At 31.1% G+C, this 21,403-nt stretch overlaps 1 protein-coding gene across 1 annotated transcript; it reads left to right on the forward strand.

The window, feature by feature from the left end:
- The first annotated feature begins 328 nt into the window (after positions 1-328).
- On the forward strand, positions 329-20,750 carry LOC139500930 (putative ferric-chelate reductase 1). Its single transcript, XM_071289836.1, has 13 exons — positions 329-468; positions 4,873-4,941; positions 6,075-6,266; positions 7,511-7,606; positions 8,404-8,548; positions 11,645-11,755; positions 13,570-13,685; positions 14,470-14,556; positions 16,280-16,354; positions 16,786-16,885; positions 17,831-17,971; positions 18,378-18,445; positions 18,710-20,750. The coding sequence occupies exons 2-13, from the start codon at positions 4,888-4,890 to the stop codon at positions 18,815-18,817; spliced, it is 1,293 nt and encodes a 430-aa protein (XP_071145937.1). The 5' UTR covers positions 329-468; positions 4,873-4,887; the 3' UTR covers positions 18,818-20,750.
- Positions 20,751-21,403: the final 653 nt, after the last annotated feature.

The following is a 21,403-nucleotide window of genomic DNA, read 5'->3' on the forward strand; positions in this document are numbered from 1 at the left end:
ATAAGCAAATATTCAAACAAAAGGATTTGTAAAGTGAGCTCACTATACAAAGTCTTGCATATCATTATGTCAGCAATTATAATCTGAACAATATTAATCATAAAAATGGAAATTTACAAATAATAATTTAAAGATTGAACGTTGATACCTATAAAAAGAATCGTGATGTATTTATCATGACAACAAAAGTAGGCAGTTCATTCAGTGTTAACATTTAGAACATTCAAGCATCAGTAACTTGATTTTTAATTCATGTTTACCTGTCAGGGTTGATTGACTTTAAATACTTCATTCTATAAACATTGATTTAAATACTCACACACTTATTTATAGATTCCTTTGGGCGTGACAACCTTAAAAGACTGGTAAAATATTGGATTGAGTACATATTGATGGATTTATAGACTGTCTTGGATTATTTGTTCTTGTAAAGGAAGCTGCAAATATTTCTACTGGTGTCTAGTACAAGTATGTATGAAGATGAATTATTTTGAGATTCCATATTGTAGAACTAATTAGAAATAAAATGTATAATACACAAAATCAAACAGAATCAGCCTCAGGAGAACAATTGATGTATATCAAATCTGGAACAACATTGAAAATAGAAAGAAATTAAACAGGACATTGTATTATACTTATTTTCTTCAAGAATAATTTAAAACTGAGGTCGCAAAATGGAATGATTGTTGTTTTGTTCATTGGCAAATATTTTGTACAAGATATAACAAAAAATCCTTTATTTCCTTACAATGAATGAATATAAAAAAAAAAAAAAAAAAGATGTGGTATGATTGCCAATGAGACACAATAGACCAAAATGAAGATTTTCAAATGATTTACCATCAAATATTAGGAAACAAAGAAATGTCTAAATATTTACAGTATAGACGTAAAGAATACCTAATGCATTGTTAGTTTTACAAGAAACCTATTTTGTTAAACACTTGTGTTATCTTCAGTTTAGACACATTACAGTTTACAAACACTTCCATCACACTTCAATCCAAACTTTGTGTCTTGTAAAAGTAATTTTGTTAGTAGTTTTTTGTGTGCTTTGTGTCCATCTGATGACTCAAGCTAAACTTTTCAACTGATTTTTGTTGAGCCTTTGACTTTTGTCAAAAAAGCAAGACATTCTGTCGTCGGCGTCTGCGTTCACAAATATTCACTCTGTGGTTAAAGTTTTTGAAATTTTAATTACTTTCTTAAACTATCTTGGATTTGTACCAAACTTGTACAGGAGCTTGTTTATGATCAAAAGCTATTTTACTTATAAGTGTTTCTTCCAGTTAACATTACACACAGTCTGAAGTTAAAGTTTTAAAACATTTATTAAAGGAGTAGGTTCAGTAAGACCCCTTTTTGGCCCCAAAAAATAGCAGTTTTACAAAATTGTTAAAATGTAAACCTTTAGTTATTTATTGGACAGTAGAATGCTTCTGCTACAGAAATATGGGCTGTTTTTGACAATACAATGCACATATATCCGGTACTAGCACCATTAAGTCATGCTAAATTACTGAAATCCTCATAATTCTAGCATTTTAGTTAAATTTTAGACGGTTTTCGTGTAAAATGAAAGTGGCCGCATTCGTGTTCATCCTTAATATTGAAATGTAAGTTGTATTTTATGATAATACATAACATATATAAAGGTTGAAGATGAACACGGATGCGGCCACTTTCATTTTTACCAAAAACCATCTGAAAAGTGACATTTGTCGGCATATTAGGTAGATTTTTCATATTTGAGCTTGAATCGGATCGTTTTTAATGACAGAATCTGTTAAAATCTTTCACATAAACTAATTAATTCAAATAAAATAGACACTTAAGTGTTTAAAAAGTGGTCAAAATCTTTCGTCAGATGAACCTGAAATTTGAGGCCAAAATCGGTCCTTACCGATATCCTTTGGTACTCCTTTATAAACTATCCTGGATTTTTACCAAACTTGGACAGAAGCTTCTTACAATCAAAAGATAGTATAGAGAGGAATATTCTTATTAATTTCATGCGATTAACAGCAAAAGAAGGCAAGACACTGGGTTCCGCACAATTTTTTTATTTTAATTTATTCCTTTGAAGTCAACCTTATTTATTTTTTTTAGATATCATTCAAAAAATTTGGTGTAACTTTTAAGTTTGGTACTGTGTGGTGAAATTAATAGTTATTTCTGAATCCCTATGGCTTAATAGATCAAAACCTTATTGCATACCTGTAAAATAGTTGTTTATTAGCTACAATAAGGGGAATTCACATGTGTAACTGTTAAATTGTTGTTATTATATATAAAGCTTCCAACTGGGTAATTTACTGTCATCTCTAAATCCCCTGAGTTAAGTACTTAAAACTACATACTTTAACAGGTAAAATAGTTGAATGTAAGCTATGTGTACTATAAACTGAGACATTGAGGGAAATTCACACGAGTTAACAGTACCTTTTCATAGAACTGTTATATTTCAGTGTTCAGTAAATTTGAAGATTTATTCCCATTTCCATGTATTTTTTTAATAAATATAACCATAAAAATAGTAAAACAAAATTAACAAATATACCAATTTTTAAAATTTTAAAAAAAATCATTCAAACCCTCCTCTGTACCTAGCCTTGGACATTTTTATGTGCCTGTAAAAAGCAAGAAGCTTATAATAGTTGATGTTGGTCATAATTGTTTTATGTCCTGTCTATAAATGTATGGGCATTATTTTTTCTGGTCTGTGTGTGTGTTTGTTGATGCCTCTCTTCTTACAATGTACATTCTTATCAATATGATGTTTTGGTTGATGGTACTAGGATAACCTTGTAGTATATAAAATTGAGAGAATTGAAATGGGGAAAGTGTCAAAGAGACAGCAACCCAAACAAAGAGAAAAAAACAGCCAAAGGCCACCAATATATATATTTATATATGCCTGTTAAGAATACATCTTCACTCATTTTAGAACTTGGATGTATTCATTTTAAGTTAGCATAAAGGTTTTCAAAGTATTCAAATTACAAATTATATCAAATATTCATGATTTTACTTGACTATTGATTATCTATAGATGAATTTTCTCAACAGAACAATACTGATTACAATTTAATTGATTTTGAAATTTCACTATGGATTATTTAAAAGACAAATATCTTTTATCATTTTTTTTCATTTTCAAATTTTCTTTGGATTATCTGATGGATTCCCAAGACAAACATCCATTATAAAGCTTGAGATTGATTGATTAATGTTTACTTAATTCAAGTGTTAACACTTGAGGGTCATTAAATCATCATTAAAATAGGTCTTTTGAAAAATGTACATAATCAGTGGTTAGGCACAAAAAAATGTGCCCTAGTTTTAACTTTTGTTTTCAACAACTTTGACCGATATCTGTACTATTGAGAAGCTGACTTCTGTTTGACTCAATTTCCTATTTAGCAACTATGGAGGTCATTTGACAGCCATTGCTGCATTTAACTGAGACAATTAGTACATATCACGAAAAAAGTTGAATTTAATAAATTTGATTCTTTGGTAGCAAGGAAATGCAATGATTTTCCAGTAAAATAAGAACAGATAATTTCACATGTGAATAAATTTAATAATTTTAATCCTCTGTCATCAAACACCATTAACTGTTTGCAGAAATGCAATTTTGTTTAATTAATAAGATAGGATTGGTATATTTGTACATGTATATGTAATTGGTAACCAAATGACATTTTTCCAGACAGTTAATGTAGTCTTGTCTGTCACATTTATCAGAATAAATTAAGATATCACACTGTCAGTCACAAACTAAGCTGAAATTGTTTTCAGCTTATTTTGCAAAGATAATTAACTGCTATAAGCTGTTACATTTGTGGGCAGCAAATGATAACTATCTTAATTCTTAACAACTACTGCTGTACTTAAGTTATTGCAGACATTATGAAAGGTATATTAATTAGTCTGAACTTTAATTAATTAAAAGGAGTGGTAGAATCAGGTTACAATAAACTATAACAGTAATCAGTACTTTACACCCACAGTCAATAATATCAATTGTTACTATTTTTGCCCTATATCATTTTTTGCCCTATATCATGTTTGATCTGATTTGTAGACACATACTGACTTTCTCAAAAGCTTTCCCACTAGTACCACTTGTACTGTATTCTGCAATTTCTGTTATGTTGTTGTGGTATGCAGTATGTCATTAAATTTACAAATATATTTATGGCAATAGTAGTTTCTGTCATAGTTAACCTTCCGATCAGTGTCAATACCACTAACATGTTTAATGTTATATTTTTTAAAAGTTTATTTTTTTATTTTTTGAGAATTGATGTTCAGATGACAGATATTCTATGTAGTTTCTTTAAATTTTTTAACCTCAGAACAATTTTCAGCGTAACGTATTGTGCAGACCATTATAAGTGATAGCTAGGTGAAAACTGTACAATGTATGTTGTCTTCTTGATGTCTTTAAAATATTTTAAGTTTGATTGCTGTCTTATCTCCAGATGTAGGTATGATATTTTTCAATGTGAGAAATAATTTCAGTTAAATGTGTTAGGTTGCTATTTTTTATTCAGAACAATTTGAAATGTTCTAGATATAGTATTAAAGGCTTTGTTTTACTGTGTTTTATTCTTCCTTTGCAGTAACAAAAAAATGTGTACATTTAACCCTGTGGAAAATGCCCTGCATATCCCTGTTGAATGTTACATACTTTAATATGATTATTATCTAGTACAATTACAGAAGCACATATAACCATGCATGTATGACCATACCTCTTTAAATCATATTGCTGTGAGCTTTATGTTTCATATGAAAAAGAATTTTAGACTTCATTACAACAAGATGATAATCTTATTTATTTTTATATTTTCTTTATAGTTTCAGGTATAAACAATGGGAAGATTTGTATATTACTTCCTTGCAGTTTGCATACTGAGTAAATCAATAGTGAGTCTTTATTTATTTATAGTTCAACACAATCAAAACTCAGATTATTTGCTTTCACTAGAAATCATGAATTCGTTGAAAAATTATTTCAATACTGAAAGCAAATACTAAACATTAATGATTTTTTTTACTTAAATTTTGCTTATTCTTCAGAAGTTTTTGTTATTTCTTTGCTGTTGGGTTTGACTAACCTTTAACTAAACAAAAACAAATGTATATGGTCATTCAAACTCACTGATTATGTCCTATTAATCTTTAACCCCATATCAATAAAAATTATATATATAATTCTGTGCCTATTCACCATATTCCCATTTACTGGTAGCATTCCAGATTTCCTGCTTCCATCCTAGTCAACCCCAATTGCAGGAAATACCTATTGTTTTTATTGTTAATTTGTTTTCATACTGAACATGCATGAAACATTTGCCACTGGACGTATAGAAAAAAAACAATCAATGAATAAAAGGAGATGTATGTATATATGTCAATGTAACACAACCCAACGTAAAACAACTCAAAAAGACCTCTCAAGGTCAACATAAGGTCAAAAATAATAGACAGGTGTCTATACAAACATCAAGTACTGAATAATACTGAGTCAAGAAAACATTTGAATATATATCATGTATATATATATATATACAATTAAAAATGACAAACTAGCTGCATTTCAGCAATACATAAAATCTTATCAATGTGTTCAAAAATGTATACAAAAAGCATTATATTTGTTTCAAGAGATCTATAACAGTTTTGGAAGGAGAGAGGAACACAGCTTCCTGTCAGCAGAATCAATTGCAATTAGTTGTTTGTCACACTTCCACATAGGTTTACAAAAGAATGAATGATATGTGCTTATCACTTTACTCTAGTACATTCAATGACCCAATGGTCCAAATATTACAATGTTTATAAATGTGAGCAATATATATTTGAGAATGTTATATTACTGTCTGCAGTGATTAAAACAGTACTTTTATCATAGGTGGCATTTAAACAGTACTTTTATCATAGGTGGCATTTAAACAGTACTTTTATCATAGGTGGCATTAAAACCGTAATTTTATCATAGGTGGCATTAAAACAGTACTTTTATCATAGGTGGCATTAAAACAGTACTTTTATTATAGGTGGCATTTAAACAGAATACAGAGTGTGGCTCCAGTGTAGGATGCTATAGTGATTGTTCAGGGGATTGTACATTTGAAGTCACATGGAGAGAAGTGGGAACAAAGATGGAGTTCAGCATGAAGGCTTCACTAACTTCATTATCTAGTGGTGGTGACTGGATTTCTGTGGCTCTGTCCAGTGATGAAAAAATGGTATAATTTATATTGTGTAAACTAAACCCTATCAATGTGTAATGTAAACATTTAACTTCATTAAACAAGGCACATTTATAATAGGTTCTGACATATAAAAAAAAAAAAATCATGACACAACTCATGGCCAATTTGTAACAAAACTATGTATGAAAAACAAATATGACAGACATGAACCAAGGACAACCACTGAACTATTAAAAGGCTCCTAACTTTGAACAAACACTTAAAGTGTGTTGCAAGGTGAAACATAATTGTGACATGATGAAATTAACAGTCTGAATCTACATTCAAGAGAGTACAATCCTTCTAGAAGATAATGGCATGAACCCCATTCCACTTCTATTTGACATTCATGGTGAGGTTAGCAGTCTTTAGTCTATATTCAAGAGAGAACAATCCTTCTAAGATAATGGCATGAACCCCATTCCACTTCTATTTGACATTCATGGTGAGGTAAGCAGTCTTTAGTCTATATTCAAGAGAGAACAATCCTTCTAAGATAATGGCATGAACCCCATTCCACTTCTATTTGACATTCATGGTGAGGTTAGCAGTCTTTAGTCTATATTCAAGAATCCTTCTAAGATAATGGCATCAATCCCAAATCATTACTACTGTGGATTCATTTATTTTCTTCCATTCCAATTTCCATAGATTAAGCAACACTTACATTTTTGTGGATATTTGATTTTGTGGTCTTGCCAATATGTGATAACAAGCCTGTGGAAATTTTGTAAAACAAAATCCAAGAACGTTGTTATCCAATTAAAAATAATGTATCTACAGTAATTGGCGTTCATGGTGAGGTTACCAGAAAGAGTCTATATTGGATTTTAAGTAAGATGTTTTTGTTAATATACAAAAAAAAGTCTAAAGCTAAGAAGTATGATACAGCCTTAAATATCCTTTTACATTTATAGTATTCAAACATATACTGGTACATACTAGTACTAGTAGTTCAAAGAGGTGAAAGGTTTTGATTAAAACTATAAAGTTCTTGTGTCCAGATTATAGTATGTACCAGTATATATTATTCAAACATATACTGGTACATACTAGTAGTTCAAAGAGGTGAAAGGGTTGATTAAAACTATAAAGTTCTTGTGTCCAGATAATCAATTTCTCATCAATCAATGATTGAAAGATATATTCAATGTACTGAATATAGTCTAGTGAAATTTTCTTAATATACATGATGTATATATTTACCAATTGTTAACATGCATGTTTGTATTTTTCAGGGATCAGACGATGTGTTTGATTGCATAACAGATGGTACTCAGGTCCTAGTAGAAAGGTCCGAAAACCCAGGCAAATGGAATGTTCAAATATCTCCAGTAAGTAGACTTAAGGGTTGGACAGAAGTGTTGGAAGATGAGAATGATAATGAGGGTGCAGGAAGCAGGAGCTAGGGGCTGAAATATTGGGAAGAGGGTGAGAAAAAAAATGGGAACTGTATATTTTGAGAGAAAAAATATTTTTGAAGGATTTTAGTCTGAGAGTAAAGGGGACAGAAGTTTGAGTAAAGTAGAATGGAATAGGTATTAAATGGGAGGGAGGGAAGTAGGAATTTAAGGTAGAGAAATGTAAAGTCTGAGACCCTCTGATTGTCGCCTTAGAAATATCTGATTATGTAACTGATTGTAGTCATGCAGGTCTTTGTAAAAGATCCACATTCAATTGACAAAGTAATAGTGCAATAGCTTATGTAAGCAAGAGTATCTAATAGTAGTAAGGTCTTTGTAAAAGATCCACAATCAATTGTCAAAGTAATAGTGCAATAGCTTATGTAAGCAAGAGTATCTGATAGTAGTAAGGTCTTTGTAAAAAGGGCCCATAGTTCAATAGTTTATTTAAGTAAATTATCTGATTGTCCAACTGATAGTAGTCTTTTTAAAAAGGTTCAAATCATTTATTCAATATGGTAAATTTTCTGATTGAAATATCAGAGTAAACCTTCATATTATTTTAAATAATGTTTGTTTTAAAGAAATTGAGGATGAAACCTTGTTGTTTTTGTAAAATTTAAGACTAAACCAGAATTGGTTTGGTCAAGATTTTATTAGCAGATTTTGATATTCTTTAAAAAAAAAATGGAACAATTTTGTTTTTGAATTTGAATTGATATTTCCAGAGAGATCCCTGGATTACAGTAAAAACAAACAGTTACTCGTCAGGGATTTTGATGTGTTCATTTGAAGCTGAGAAGAGTAACGCAGCAGGAATTGATTTCGATAAAGACTGGTTTATGTTCTTTGGAACAGGAGAGTGGAATAGTAGTAAGTAAAATTTACATATTAACTCCATGGACTCTCAATCCCAAATAAATGTGGTTATGGGCCTGCTGAAGCACACTTAAATTGCAGGATTTTTGGTGGAAGAAGACTTCAAGTCTTCTGAAGGCCTATGGTGCCGACTTTAAAATCATTGAACCTCTGTATGCCGCATTCGTTTCTGTGTATTACAATTTCATAACAACTTCTGATTCCTGACACCGATTTTTACACATGATTAAGCATCTGAATCATTTAATTTGTAAATTAGGATTGAAAAACAATCACTATCGTAAATATGTAGCCTTTTATCTATGTAAATTATAAGATTTCATCTCATCTACATGAACGTTATTTGTTTACTTGCAACTGGATGTTTTTACTGTAGATATTTGTAGTACACATGCGTGAATTTGGTATCCGGACAACTCGCCCTGTTTACATGTTCGCCCTTGGTCTGTTCATCCTGAGTTCTTTCGCCCATATAGTACATTCGCCCTGTGTTCATTCTCTTTACTCTTATCAAGGACGTTTTATAATACGTCCTTGCATTTATTAAAAAAATATTAATATTAAGGGTATCGTTAAAAACTCTAAAACACGATTTAGTGAAAATTATCTGTTCCTTATTTTGTTCCCAAGGTAAGACAATCGTGTTCAGCCAATCAAATTCTGTGTTTCTCATGACCCATTAATAAGCCAATCAAAAACGTTTTCTCTGAAGATTATTCTAACATGCTAGATTTTGAACTTGTGTTGTTTTCATCTAGTTGTAAAAATCGTGAACATGGCAAGTGAATTTAAATCTGCAAGCAGGTTCTTACACAGCTTAAGGATAAAAGCATGGCTGATTGACAAAATTCAATGATGCAGTACTACCATAAAGATAATAAATAGGTTTTTTTTCACTAATTTATTGACATAATACTTGTTGTAACATATTTTATGTTTGTATTCAATTAAATCATTTAAAGGACAATGTACTATTCTCTTTTCACAACCCCCCCCCCCCCCCCCCCCCCCCCCCCCCCCCCCCCCCCCTCCCCCCATTATGAGTGGTACCTTAAATGAGGGACTGTCCCTAAAACAAGGGATCATTTAACTGTTAAAAAAAAAGAAGATTTTTAACTCCAAAGTGGGAAAATTGATTATATTTGGAACAACTTTTCTTAATGAAGGGTCAAATTAATAAAGAAGATATAAGTTTAGAAACATCACAAAATTCTTTTGACATGTTTTGACCATTTAATACTTGATAGATGCATAGTTCTTGGGAAAAAGTTTCATCAAATAATATGAATATAAAGGTGCTCATTTTTTACAGTGGGTTGTAATGTTCTTCCAATGAGGGTAACCCCTCATTTGGAGTGCTGTTCCCAACCGTTAAAGGTCCATCTTTGTGCATAATTCAAAATTAGGAAATTTCAACAAGCATCTAATATTCTTACACAAGAAAATAAACCCTGGTCTGCTAGCTACATGTTCATCTTTTCTACCGATTTAATAACTAGAATCATGCACACAGACTTAAGAAAAAGGCATGTAAGTTCATCACACAAATATGACACTTTTTCTAGACAATCCAGATCGTGCAAAATACTTCGCAAAAAATCGTAACATTTAAAATTGTTGTCGCGCACTAAAACCCCCATGGGAACTTTCAAAAGTTGGTTGGTATGTTACAAGTCTTACTATTTTTATTCCCCATTTATGGGCATTATGTTTTCTGGTCTATCCGTACGTCCTGCTTCAGGTTAAAGTTTATGGTCGAGGTAGTTTTTGATGAAGTTGAAATCCAATCAACTTGAAACTTAGTACACATGTGTTCCTTATGATATGATCTTTCTATTTTTACTGCCAAATTAAAGATTTTACCTAATTTTCAAAGTCCACTGAACATAGAAAATGATTGTACGGATGGGAAATCCATGTACTTATGACACATTCTTGTTTGAAGAAAAAAAAATACGTCATAACAATTTGGATCAAAGCAGGTTGGGTTAGTGGGCTGCTTTAATGGTAATTCAAGTTACCTTTTATTCACCTTCTTCCACCTCAGAGCTATCAGCTCTTTGATTTTGCTTTGTTGAAGACCCAATGGTGGCCCTGGGCTGTTTCTGCTCTTTGGTTGGATTATTTTCTATTTTGACACATCCTACATTTCCATTCTCAATTTTAAAATGTAAATAATGTTTTGTGTTAATAGAACATATTTCTATAAGAGTCCTTGTTCATAAATTGTTACATTCATTATATTCTATAGCCATTGGACTAAATGCTTGAAACTTGTAAATTCACCATTATAACAGATTTAGAAACCTCTTTACTCTAACTGCTTTAACTGTCCATCTGAAAAGAAATAAAAGAGTATACTAATTTGTTGTGGCATTTTATTTGACTCCAACCATTTTTCTTCAACATATTTAAAACTTGGCAGATTAATAGATTGAACATGTTTATGTCTTATTTTGACTTATTGAAATTCATTTCTCCAGTTTCCCTTGAGCTGGTACTGAACTGAAGTCATTTTTGTCATTGAATGCTAAAGATTGCACTTAGTTTATATCATCTGTAATACTTGTAATAGATATCTTTAAAATAAAAAATGTTTATTTATAAGATTAAAATTAGGATGTTGTCCTCTGTGTTAACAACAAAAATCTTTGATCCTGACTTTCTCAATTATAACTATACTCATACACAGCATGTACATATCAAAATATAATTACCGTATATATGTAGGACTCAGAGGTGCGATGGTACTCCAAACAGCGATGGTCACGCTGAAGTGCAATGGTCTACGCTGAAGTGCGTTGGGTAACACGCTGAAGTGCAATGGTGACATTATGACGCTAACTTGTTGATAACTATGCTGAAGTGTGATGGTGATTACACTGAAGTGCGATTGTCTGTCTGCATGTGACATTGAGTAAAAAAAATGTTTAATTGAAATTACATCATTAAAAATTTACAAAATTTCTGTTCTGCAAGAATATCTGTTATATTAAATAAATTAAAAATTCAAGAAAAGTAAAGTAAAATGATCATGGTTGTCTCACATATGTTGATAATGCTTACTATTTATCATTCTTAATTTTTCAGATTCTAAAAAAAAACATGGCATCACACCCAAGATATCTGCAGAGAAAGTTGACCTTCAAAAGTATGATGTCATAGGTGGATCACCAATGAATGTTATGTTGAAACTTCATGGTAAGAAAACTTACAGCAGAATGGTTAACACATATAATAAATAGAGTCAAATTAAAAATTGGAAAGAGAGAAACTGTATCAATCTCAAGCTCTAATTATTATTTAAAAAACAAATTGAATAAACATGTGCCCAGTTAGAATACATGTATATTTTTTTATGTTTTATATTGTTTTTTATTTGAATAATAGCTTCACAAAATATAAGAAAACAAATTATAGGCATGGTTTTATCTAGAAAGAATTTTAAGTTATGGTCCAAAACACTGGACAATGACCCTTTATTATGATGAATAAAATCTCAGAACTCAGAAACATAAAATTTTAAATTGATAAAGATCAAAAGGGATCTAACTTAAAGGTATATATATAGAAACCACCACCAAAGATTAACGATTACATTTTGAACTTTTTCTAGAGAACCACTGAATGTAATGAAACCAAACATGGCATAAATGTTCCTTATGAGGTGCTGATGAAGTGTTGCTACTTTGTTGCACAAAACTGTTCAATATGGCCACCAAGATTTTTTTTATTAAATTATGGAGCCAAAAACTAACCAAATTTGGCCTAATCATTATTTGGATATCTGTTATGATTTTTGTTGAGCCTGCAACTTTTGTTGCAGAAAGCTTGACATAGGGATAGTGATCCGGATAACTTCTTAAAAGCTTTATATTTTAGAAGGTGAAAGACCTGGATGCTTCATACTTTGTATATAGATGCCTCATGTTACGAAGTTTCCGTCAGTCACATGTCCAATGTCCTTGACCTCATTTTCATGGTTCAGTGACCACTTGAAAAAAAAAATCAGATTTTTTGTAATGTTGAATTCTCTCTTATTATAAGTAATAGGATAACTATATGATATGTGCGTACCTTGCAAGGTCCTCATGCCCGTCAGACAGTTTTCACTTGACCTCAACCTCATTTCATGGAACAGTGAACAAGGTTAAGTTTTTGTGGTCAAGTCCATATCTCAGATACTATAAGCAATAGGGCTAGTATATTCTGTGTATGGAAGGACTGTTAGGTGTACATGTCCAACTGGCAGGTGTCATCTGACCTTGATCTCATTTTCATGGTTCAGTGGATTTAGTTACGTTTTTGTGTTTTGGTCTGTTTTTCTCATACTTTATGCAATAGGTCTACTATATTTGTTGTATGGAATGATTGTAAGGTGTACATATCTAGCGGGCAGATGTCATCTGACCTTGACCTCATTTTCATGGTTCAGTGGTCAAAGTTAAGTTTTTGAGTTTTGATCTTTTTATCTAATACTATATGCCATAGGTCAACTATATTTAGTGTATGAAAATATTTTATGATCTATATGTCAGTCGCGCAGGTTTTATTTGACCGTGACCCCAATTTCACGGTTCATTGCACAGTGTTAAGTTTTTGTGTTTTGGTCTATTTTTCACAAACTATAAGTAATAGGTCAACTATATTTGTTGTAAGCATTGTTAGCTTACATGTCTGCCTGGCATGGTTCATCTGACCTTGACCTCATTTTCGTGGTTCATTGGTCTTTGTTTAGTTATCTTGGTTAATGTTAAGTTCATGTGACAGTTGTAATAGAGCTTTATACATAATATCAATGATTAGTAAAGAAGGTGAGACATTTCAGTGTGTGCACTCTTGTTATCTATTTTGAATGATTTCCAAAAACAAAGTAGAGTCAGGTGAGGGACACAGGCTCTTGAGATCCTCTAGTTTTTGAACTTTTAACCTGTAATAAATCCAGACAGCAATCCAGCAAATAATCAGAAATGCCACTTTATTAATAATAAACATGTAATATATTTTAATTTCAGGGATTATGATGATAAGTGCCTGGATATTATGTGCCAGTATTGGAGTTGTTGTAGCAAGATATTATAAACCAGTCTGGTTAGAGAAAAAGTTTCTTGGGGAAAAAGTTTGGTTCACAGTAAGATAGAAACCTAACATTAGAATAAACTTGTCAACACATCATCTTTATAATAAGTGTAACATAGAACATTTCATCACTAGGATCATAAACTTTTATTTGGGGCTTTTAAACAATTTCTTTTATGAGGCTTACCATCTGCCTGTGTGGTTATCAAAATTAAAATGGGGGTTTTGTAGTGAATAACATGACAATCAGCATGAATATTGTAATAGAATATCACCATACTGATACATCTGGGAATTGTGTATGTCGTGCTAGTCAGTGAAGATTACATTTCTAGGCATACGATTGGTTTAAAGCAACTGTTTGGAAATTGTGTATATTTCATATGAGGTTAGTTGGTAGGGCTTTTTTCAATACACGGTTAGATGTGATGTTATGCCCTCAATATAAAACCAACACAGTGTTAAGGAAAAATTTTAAAGGTTTCAACAGACAATGCAATTGATGAATGATTGAAATAGATTTAAAAAAAAAAAAGGTTCTTAAAACTAGCTGTATACTATTATAGATTTGATCACTTTGATTGGCTACAAGTCTAAATACCACATGTTAAGATAGTCGGTAAGATAAATTGGTTACACAGTGTGCTAGTGACCAAATGGGATGTATATGGTGCTCTCACCTCATATGTATTAACTAGTAATATCCTGGTAATGAATTCACCTAATGTAATATTGTTTTCAGCTACACAGGGGTGTAATGGTTCTAGCTCTCACCCCATATGTATTAACTAGTAATATCCTGGTAATGAATTCACGTAATGTTATATTGTTTTCAGCTACACAGGGGTGTAATGGTTCTAGCTGTATTATTCTGTATTGCTGGATTTACCATCATTTTCGTGGATAGAGGAACATTCCAGGAGGTATTTCATTTATTTATTTTTAAGAAAACTACCACCGAATAAAGTTGTTATATGTGCTGTAGAAAAAAAAATTTGCATGATAAATTTCAAATTTGTAGGCCAGGAATAATTACAATATAGTTAAAAAAAACAAAAGTCAATTTTTATGCTCCATTTTTTATGCCCCATTTATGGGCATTATGTTTTCTGGTCTGTGCGTCTGTTTGTCCATCCGTTCTTTCGTTCGTTCATCCTTTTGTCTGTCTTTTCATCCATTTGTCCCGATTCAAGTTAAAGATTTTGGTCAAGGTAGTTTTTGATGAAGTTGAAGACCAATCAACTTAAAAGTAAGTACACATGTTCCTTATGATATGACCTTTTAAATTTTAATGCCAAATTAGAGTTCTTACCCCATTTTCAAGGTCCACTGAACCTAGTAAATGATAGTGTGGATGGGGCATCTGTGTACTTAGGACACATTCTAGTTTTTGTCGAGCCTGCAACTTTTGTTGCAGAAAGCTCGACATAGGGATAGTGATCCGGCGGCGGCGGCGGCGGAGGCGGCGGTGTTAGCTAACTTCTTAAAAACTTTGTATTTTAGAAGTTGGAAGTCCTGGATGCTTCATACTTTGTATATAGATGTGTCATGTTACGAAGTTTCTGTCAGTCACATGTCCAATGTCCTTGACCTCATTTTCATGGTTCAGTGACTACTTGAAAAAAAAGTTAAAATTTTTTGTAATATTAAATTCTCTCTTATTATAAGTAATAGGATAACTATATTTAGTATGTGCGTACCTTGCAAGGTCCTCATCCCTGTCAGACAGTTTTCACTTGACCTCAACCTCATTTCATGGATCAGTGAACAAGGTTAAGTTTTGGTGGTCAAGTCCATATCTCAGATACTATAAGCTATAGGTCTTGTATATTCGGTGTATGGAAGGACTGTAAGGTGTACATGTCCAACCGGCAGGTGTCATCTGACCTTGACCTCATTTTCATGGTTCAGTGGTTATTGTTAAGTTTTTGTGTTTTGGTCTGTTTTTCTTATACTATATGCAATAGGTCTTCTATATTTGGTGTATGGAAGGATTGTAAGGTGTACATGTTTAGCTAGCAGTGTCATCTGACCTTGACCTCATTTTCATGGTTCAGTGGTCAAAGTTAAATTGTTGAGTTTTGGTCTTTTTTCTAATACTATATGAAATATGTTAACTATATTTGGTGTATGGAAATATTTTATGATCTATATATTAGTTGTGCAGGTTTTATTTGACCTTGACCTCATTTTCATGGTTCATTGCTCAGTGTTAAGTTTTAATGTTTTGGTCTGTTTTTCTTAAACTATAAGCAGTAGGTCAACTATATTTGTTGTATGAAAGAATTGTTAGCTGTACATGTCTTTCTGAAATGGTTCATCTGACCTTGACCTTAATTTCATGGTTTATTGGGCAATGTTTGGCTTTCTTGGTTAATGTGAAGTTTATGTGACAATTGTAATAAAGTTTTATATTTAGGACTATCAACATACTATCAATGATTAGTAAAGAAGGCGAGACATTTCAGTGTGTGCACTCTTGTTGTATAAAGTATGATGATGATTTTAACTTTTACAAGTGCCTTTTGTTTCAATCTTACTGATCTATATTTTTTCTTTTTTAATTCATATACAAATATTTGGATTCAAAATATAGTTAGAAGCTACATCTTTAGTAACTTATGTATGAATAATATCTATTTTCAGATCGAGTCTGATTCAGATTTCAAGAAAGCACATCCTTTCATTGGTATTATAGTCATGTGTTTGGCAATCATTCAGGTATCATTTCATTAGAGACAAACCTTTTGGTATAACATTTATATACCAGTATTAATATAAACATTCATTTTTTTAAAGTAAATTGCACCATAAATTAAATACAAAAAATAATAGTTTAAAAATATTTTAACTGTTTCAGATATAATATCAGTAGCTCAGAAGTAGTAAATAGTCTTGTGGAATATTGACCCTTCAATATTTACAAGAATAAAAAAGTTAGGAAAAAACCCACAATTTTATGATGTAGAAAAATCCTAATGTACTTGTCATTTTGGTCTCTTGTGGACAGTTGTCTCATTGGCAATCATACCACATCTTCTTTTTCATATTGCATAAAAATTAGTATACAAGTTAACTTAATAATAAACACAGATTATCATATTTACATATTAGTACATATTAACCTTAATATTGTTATTACTGTTTTTCAGCCGGTGATGGCTGTTTTTCGACCACACCCTGGAGATAACAACAGAGTTATATTTAATTGGGCTCATTGGGGAGTAGGCATTGTCTCACATTTTCTGGGAGGTAATACATATCCTAATACATTCTACATGTAACAATTTTTCCATCAAATACATGATTGACATTTTTGGAGCTGGCTTGCCTTACTGAATTGTTGGAATCCACAAATGTTTGATTATAAAACATAACATAATCAAAGTACAAAGCCACCTCCCTCAAAAACACTGAGATATTATCTGAATTTGGATGACATCATGTTTTGCCATGACATTTATGCTTCAAAACTTTTCCAAAACTTTTCATAAAGTTTTGCAAATTTATTTTATCTTAAATTTGTACATTTTTACAAGCTCTATTTTACTATTTCTTTTTATAATGCATCTGAATGGAAATAACAGTATTATTGTCTTCTCTAAAAGGTTGCCAGTCAAACTACATTTGAAACCAACAAATTGTTAATAGACAGAGGCAGCTCTTCAACAACAGATCTGTTATTCCCATTCTTATGCATTACAAATAGAACCTTTATTCCTTAATTAACATATGTCTAAAATCATATGGCAGTCCTAATTGTCATTTGGCAGGTTACACATATTTATTGTGACTGTTAACAGCAAATAAGATCAGCTAGAGTTGATGGACAAAAGGACCAACAAAGCAAATGCTCAAAGTCTATGTCTTATAGGAGTTATTGTCCTTCATTGTCTTTTATTGCACCTTTTTATTTTGGGCAAACTTTAGTAGATGAAAAAAATTAAAACAAAAAGATCATCATCAAAACCAGACCAACAAAAAAGAGATTTTAGTCCTGAATTATATTCTTGTCTTTTTAATATTGGAGAGTGGCCATTCTTGCAAATGCACATAGATCCAGGAGACTAACACAAGCTCTTTAGAGTCTTTAGTTACTAAAGCAATAATTGTGCACACAGAATGAAGATGTAGGATGAAAATGGATCATTTAAACTTTATAACTGTTAGTTTATGCTTTATTTTTATTTTTTTCAGTACTGAACATTTTAATTGGAGTATTATTAGATGCAATGCAGATGCCAATTTGGGTGGTATATGTTGTGGTAGCTTATGCTGTTTACCAATTCCTAATAGAATTTTTCCTGGAAATTTATGACTGTGTGTCAAGACGAAAAAGTAAGTACAAGTTATTCTTATGTTTTCTTTGCTCAAAATTAAACTGCTAAGGAATATGGATAACTAGAAAGTTTGACTTTAGATAAACATTAATTTTTTCAATTAACTATATTTTTTTGTGTATGTCATGTGATAACTTAGAGTTAATAGCTCTGAATCAGTTATCATTTATAAACTATGAATGACTGTAATAAAAGTTGAGGTTTTACTGTAAAGTCTTGTTTTATCTTAGTTTTAAAATCTGACAATGATGTGGTTTTTATCTATTGACCTTGTAAAATCTTGTATATTTTATTGATTGAATGGAATGAGTAACAAAACTGCTTACCCTAGTCATATACATTTTATGCATTTACTATCTCACAGCCAATTAATAAAATATTAACTTTTACTGTAACCATTTCAGGTGCCTCTGAAGCATATGAGATGAGAGACAGGGACAGTCTTTCAAAACAAGATACAAAGCAAGATTCTGTAAGTTCATAACATTTTCTTTCAATTCTTCCACTTGATATATAAGAGACTGGAACACAAGGATTACAAATCATTGAATTTTATAAGCATTACACTATTTCTGTTTTTTAGTACATGTTTTTTTTCTCAAAAACATTCATTTAACTAGGGGGTGGGCTGGGAGACCATGAATGAAAAGGTAACAAATTAGTGCATGATGTATGTTAAGGTTTCTGTGTCTCTGCCTCAATATTCAATATAGATATTTTATTTTAACTTTTTCAGGAGTACAATGTGAAGAAGACTATCCTTGGAATCCACATTACAGTGATCTGTCTTTTCACCATAGCCCTGATTATACTGGTTTCTATGGATCTCTCTATGTATATTTAGATCCATACAAACAGAAAGAAGAAAATGTAGATTATAGATAAAAATTTATCCTTAGGATTTTTTACCTATGTTTAAACTCACTACATGTTAAATTGCAATTATACATATAACTTTTTTCTTTTAGAAATGTTATCAACTACTTATATTTAAATATATATATTCTTATAGACTTTGAATGAACTTCTACTGAGAAAATAGTTAAAACAAACTTGTGGTAAATATTTATACTTTTACAATCGTTTTCTTTAAAGTTTTTACACCCCATTATAAAGAGTGTGTGTTCTGATATTGTTTTGAACTGGTATAAATCAATGAATTTCAGAATGACTTGGAATAGTTCCCTTGATAAACTAAACAATTTTTTGTCAAAACTTTATTTTATTTTGAAAATGTAAAACTTGAGTTTAAGAAAAACATTTTTAGAGTTAAATCATCCAAAATATATGATATGTATCAACTTGTACAAAATTTAAGATTTGATTATTCAATAGTTGACATTTCAAATAGACACATTGTACACTTTTAAGTTCTACATTTCTCAATGATATTATATATAATAGACTCCATTCCATTTATCATCTATGCCCATCAAACACCCTTAGGGCATGAAGCTAACCGTCTAAAGGCTTTATATCCAATCAAGGTTGTTAAACATTCCTGTTGTAGCAGTTATCATCATCTGATGTTATACAGTGTTATATTACATCTTGTAGAATTGTAGTTTTTATATTATATTTAAAATGTTTTTTTAAATGTTGTTCTCTATATTAGAGACAAGTTTGGGCATGTATGAAAGTGTACATTCTGTAGCAAAACTTAACAAATTGTACACAATATTACTGGTTTTAGATTGTATGACCTTATGTGAAATGCAGGCATGGATTTACTTAAATATAAAAGATAACCTATGTACTATTTTTACCAAGGAAGAGCTACAAAAACAGGATGACTTATGATTGAGATATTTCACATATTTTCCCTTACTTAATGGTACTACATGTATATATGAAAACTCGAAGAAAATATATTATATTAAAGAATTTATTTTTATAAGCTTATTCTTGTGAAATTTTGATCTGGGCATTGCAAAGGTGCTGGCCACCAGAGTTTTGTTATATATATATATATATTTAGACCCCTCTACAACGAAATTTGTTACATGCACATGAATAAAAATTGCGGTTTTTATCCAACGCAATCATAGGTTTGAACGTTGTTTTCAATTTAGACTTGTTTATATATTATATATATATATATATATATGTATGGGTTTAACATGTTATTTACTTTTTTTACCATATTACATTTTGTGTAATATTACAACAAAGGTATACAACAAGATATTTTATTTATTAAAATTTTGGAAACTATCCTTTTGATTTCCCTCAGTTAATGGAATAAGCATACATATTCATGAAAAAGTATATAGAAAGTGTTGATTAATTTTATACATGCCTTACATCATTTGTAATTATAATTATATTCAGTGTTACCCTTGAATGTCTGTATGTATGTACTTCCCAAAATTGGCTCTGTTCTCTTATTATTTTTAAAGCCTTTGGTTTGACATGATCCAGGGTTGAACTCACTACCTCTCCTATTCTAGATGAGCAGGTTTCCTTCCTACCACCAAGGCGGTTACTACTATACAAGTAACAAGATGTTTTACATATAATGAAATCCTTTTTTTTTCGACCAATTTACCCGAGTTATTGCTCTTTTTTTATTTTATCATATATAAATGAAATCTGATGTTTGTAAGTGGTTGTGAACCAATTCTTTTGATTGTTTTTTTTAAATTGTATACATAAAATGATAATTTATACATTTACTTTTTGTGGAAGGTTTGTATCCCAGATAACCACAAAAAGCAGTCTTTTGTTTTATATGTGCAGACTTTTTCAAAATTATAATAAATGAATTAGAAATAAAAGTGTTCCGTTAATATTGCTTGAATAAATATTTGTGGATACTGTTAGTAGATGAAGCAATATAATTAGGTACCAATGATACATTCATTGTGTATATTTTTAGCAATAAGACAGACAAATTGTTGATATAATTTCAGTCGTAGGTTAACCATAAAGTTTTTTTTTTTTTTTAGGTTTTATCTATAGTCCGCCAAAAGTTAAGCACCACCGAAATATAACTGGCAATATTTTTTTAACTATTGCAAAAAATATATTAATGTTTGGTGTTATGAATTACCTTTAACATACACTAAAAAAATTCATTACGACCAAAAAGATTGCACTCCGATAAAGCAGTCAACCAACCTTTTATCAAAGGTCATATGTGCGTTTATAAATACACTGTTTCTCCAGGTGGTCGTGTAAGTGTTCGTACATTGGTCCGTCGACTTTATAGAGGCAAACGAAGAGCACGTCGTGGTGTATAGAGACCTGTACCTTCAAGCAGGCACTCTACCCTCAGGTTTAAATGGGATAATGAACATCTATGCTTGAACATAAGAACCTGACAAAACACTCATTGGTCAGATGGGAGTCAGTTTCCTTTACTGCCAGAAGACGCCATAATACGAATTTCGCAGGGGAAAAAAACGGCTTATGACCAAAAACAACATTT

The sequence above is a fragment of the Mytilus edulis genome, chromosome 1 (genome assembly GCF_963676685.1).
Source record: "Mytilus edulis chromosome 1, xbMytEdul2.2, whole genome shotgun sequence".
NCBI lineage: Eukaryota > Metazoa > Mollusca > Bivalvia > Mytilida > Mytilidae > Mytilus > Mytilus edulis.

Excerpts from the sequence above, each read along its gene's own strand:
- LOC139500930 (XM_071289836.1), top strand. The coding sequence starts at position 4,888 with ATGGGAAGATTTGTATATTACTTCCTTGCAGTTTGCATACTGAGTAAA. Across the intron at positions 7,607-8,403 it reads GGAATGTTCAAATATCTCCA|AGAGATCCCTGGATTACAGT; the intron begins GTAAGTAGACTT and ends TGATATTTCCAG. Across the intron at positions 13,686-14,469 it reads GGGAAAAAGTTTGGTTCACA|CTACACAGGGGTGTAATGGT; the intron begins GTAAGATAGAAA and ends TATTGTTTTCAG.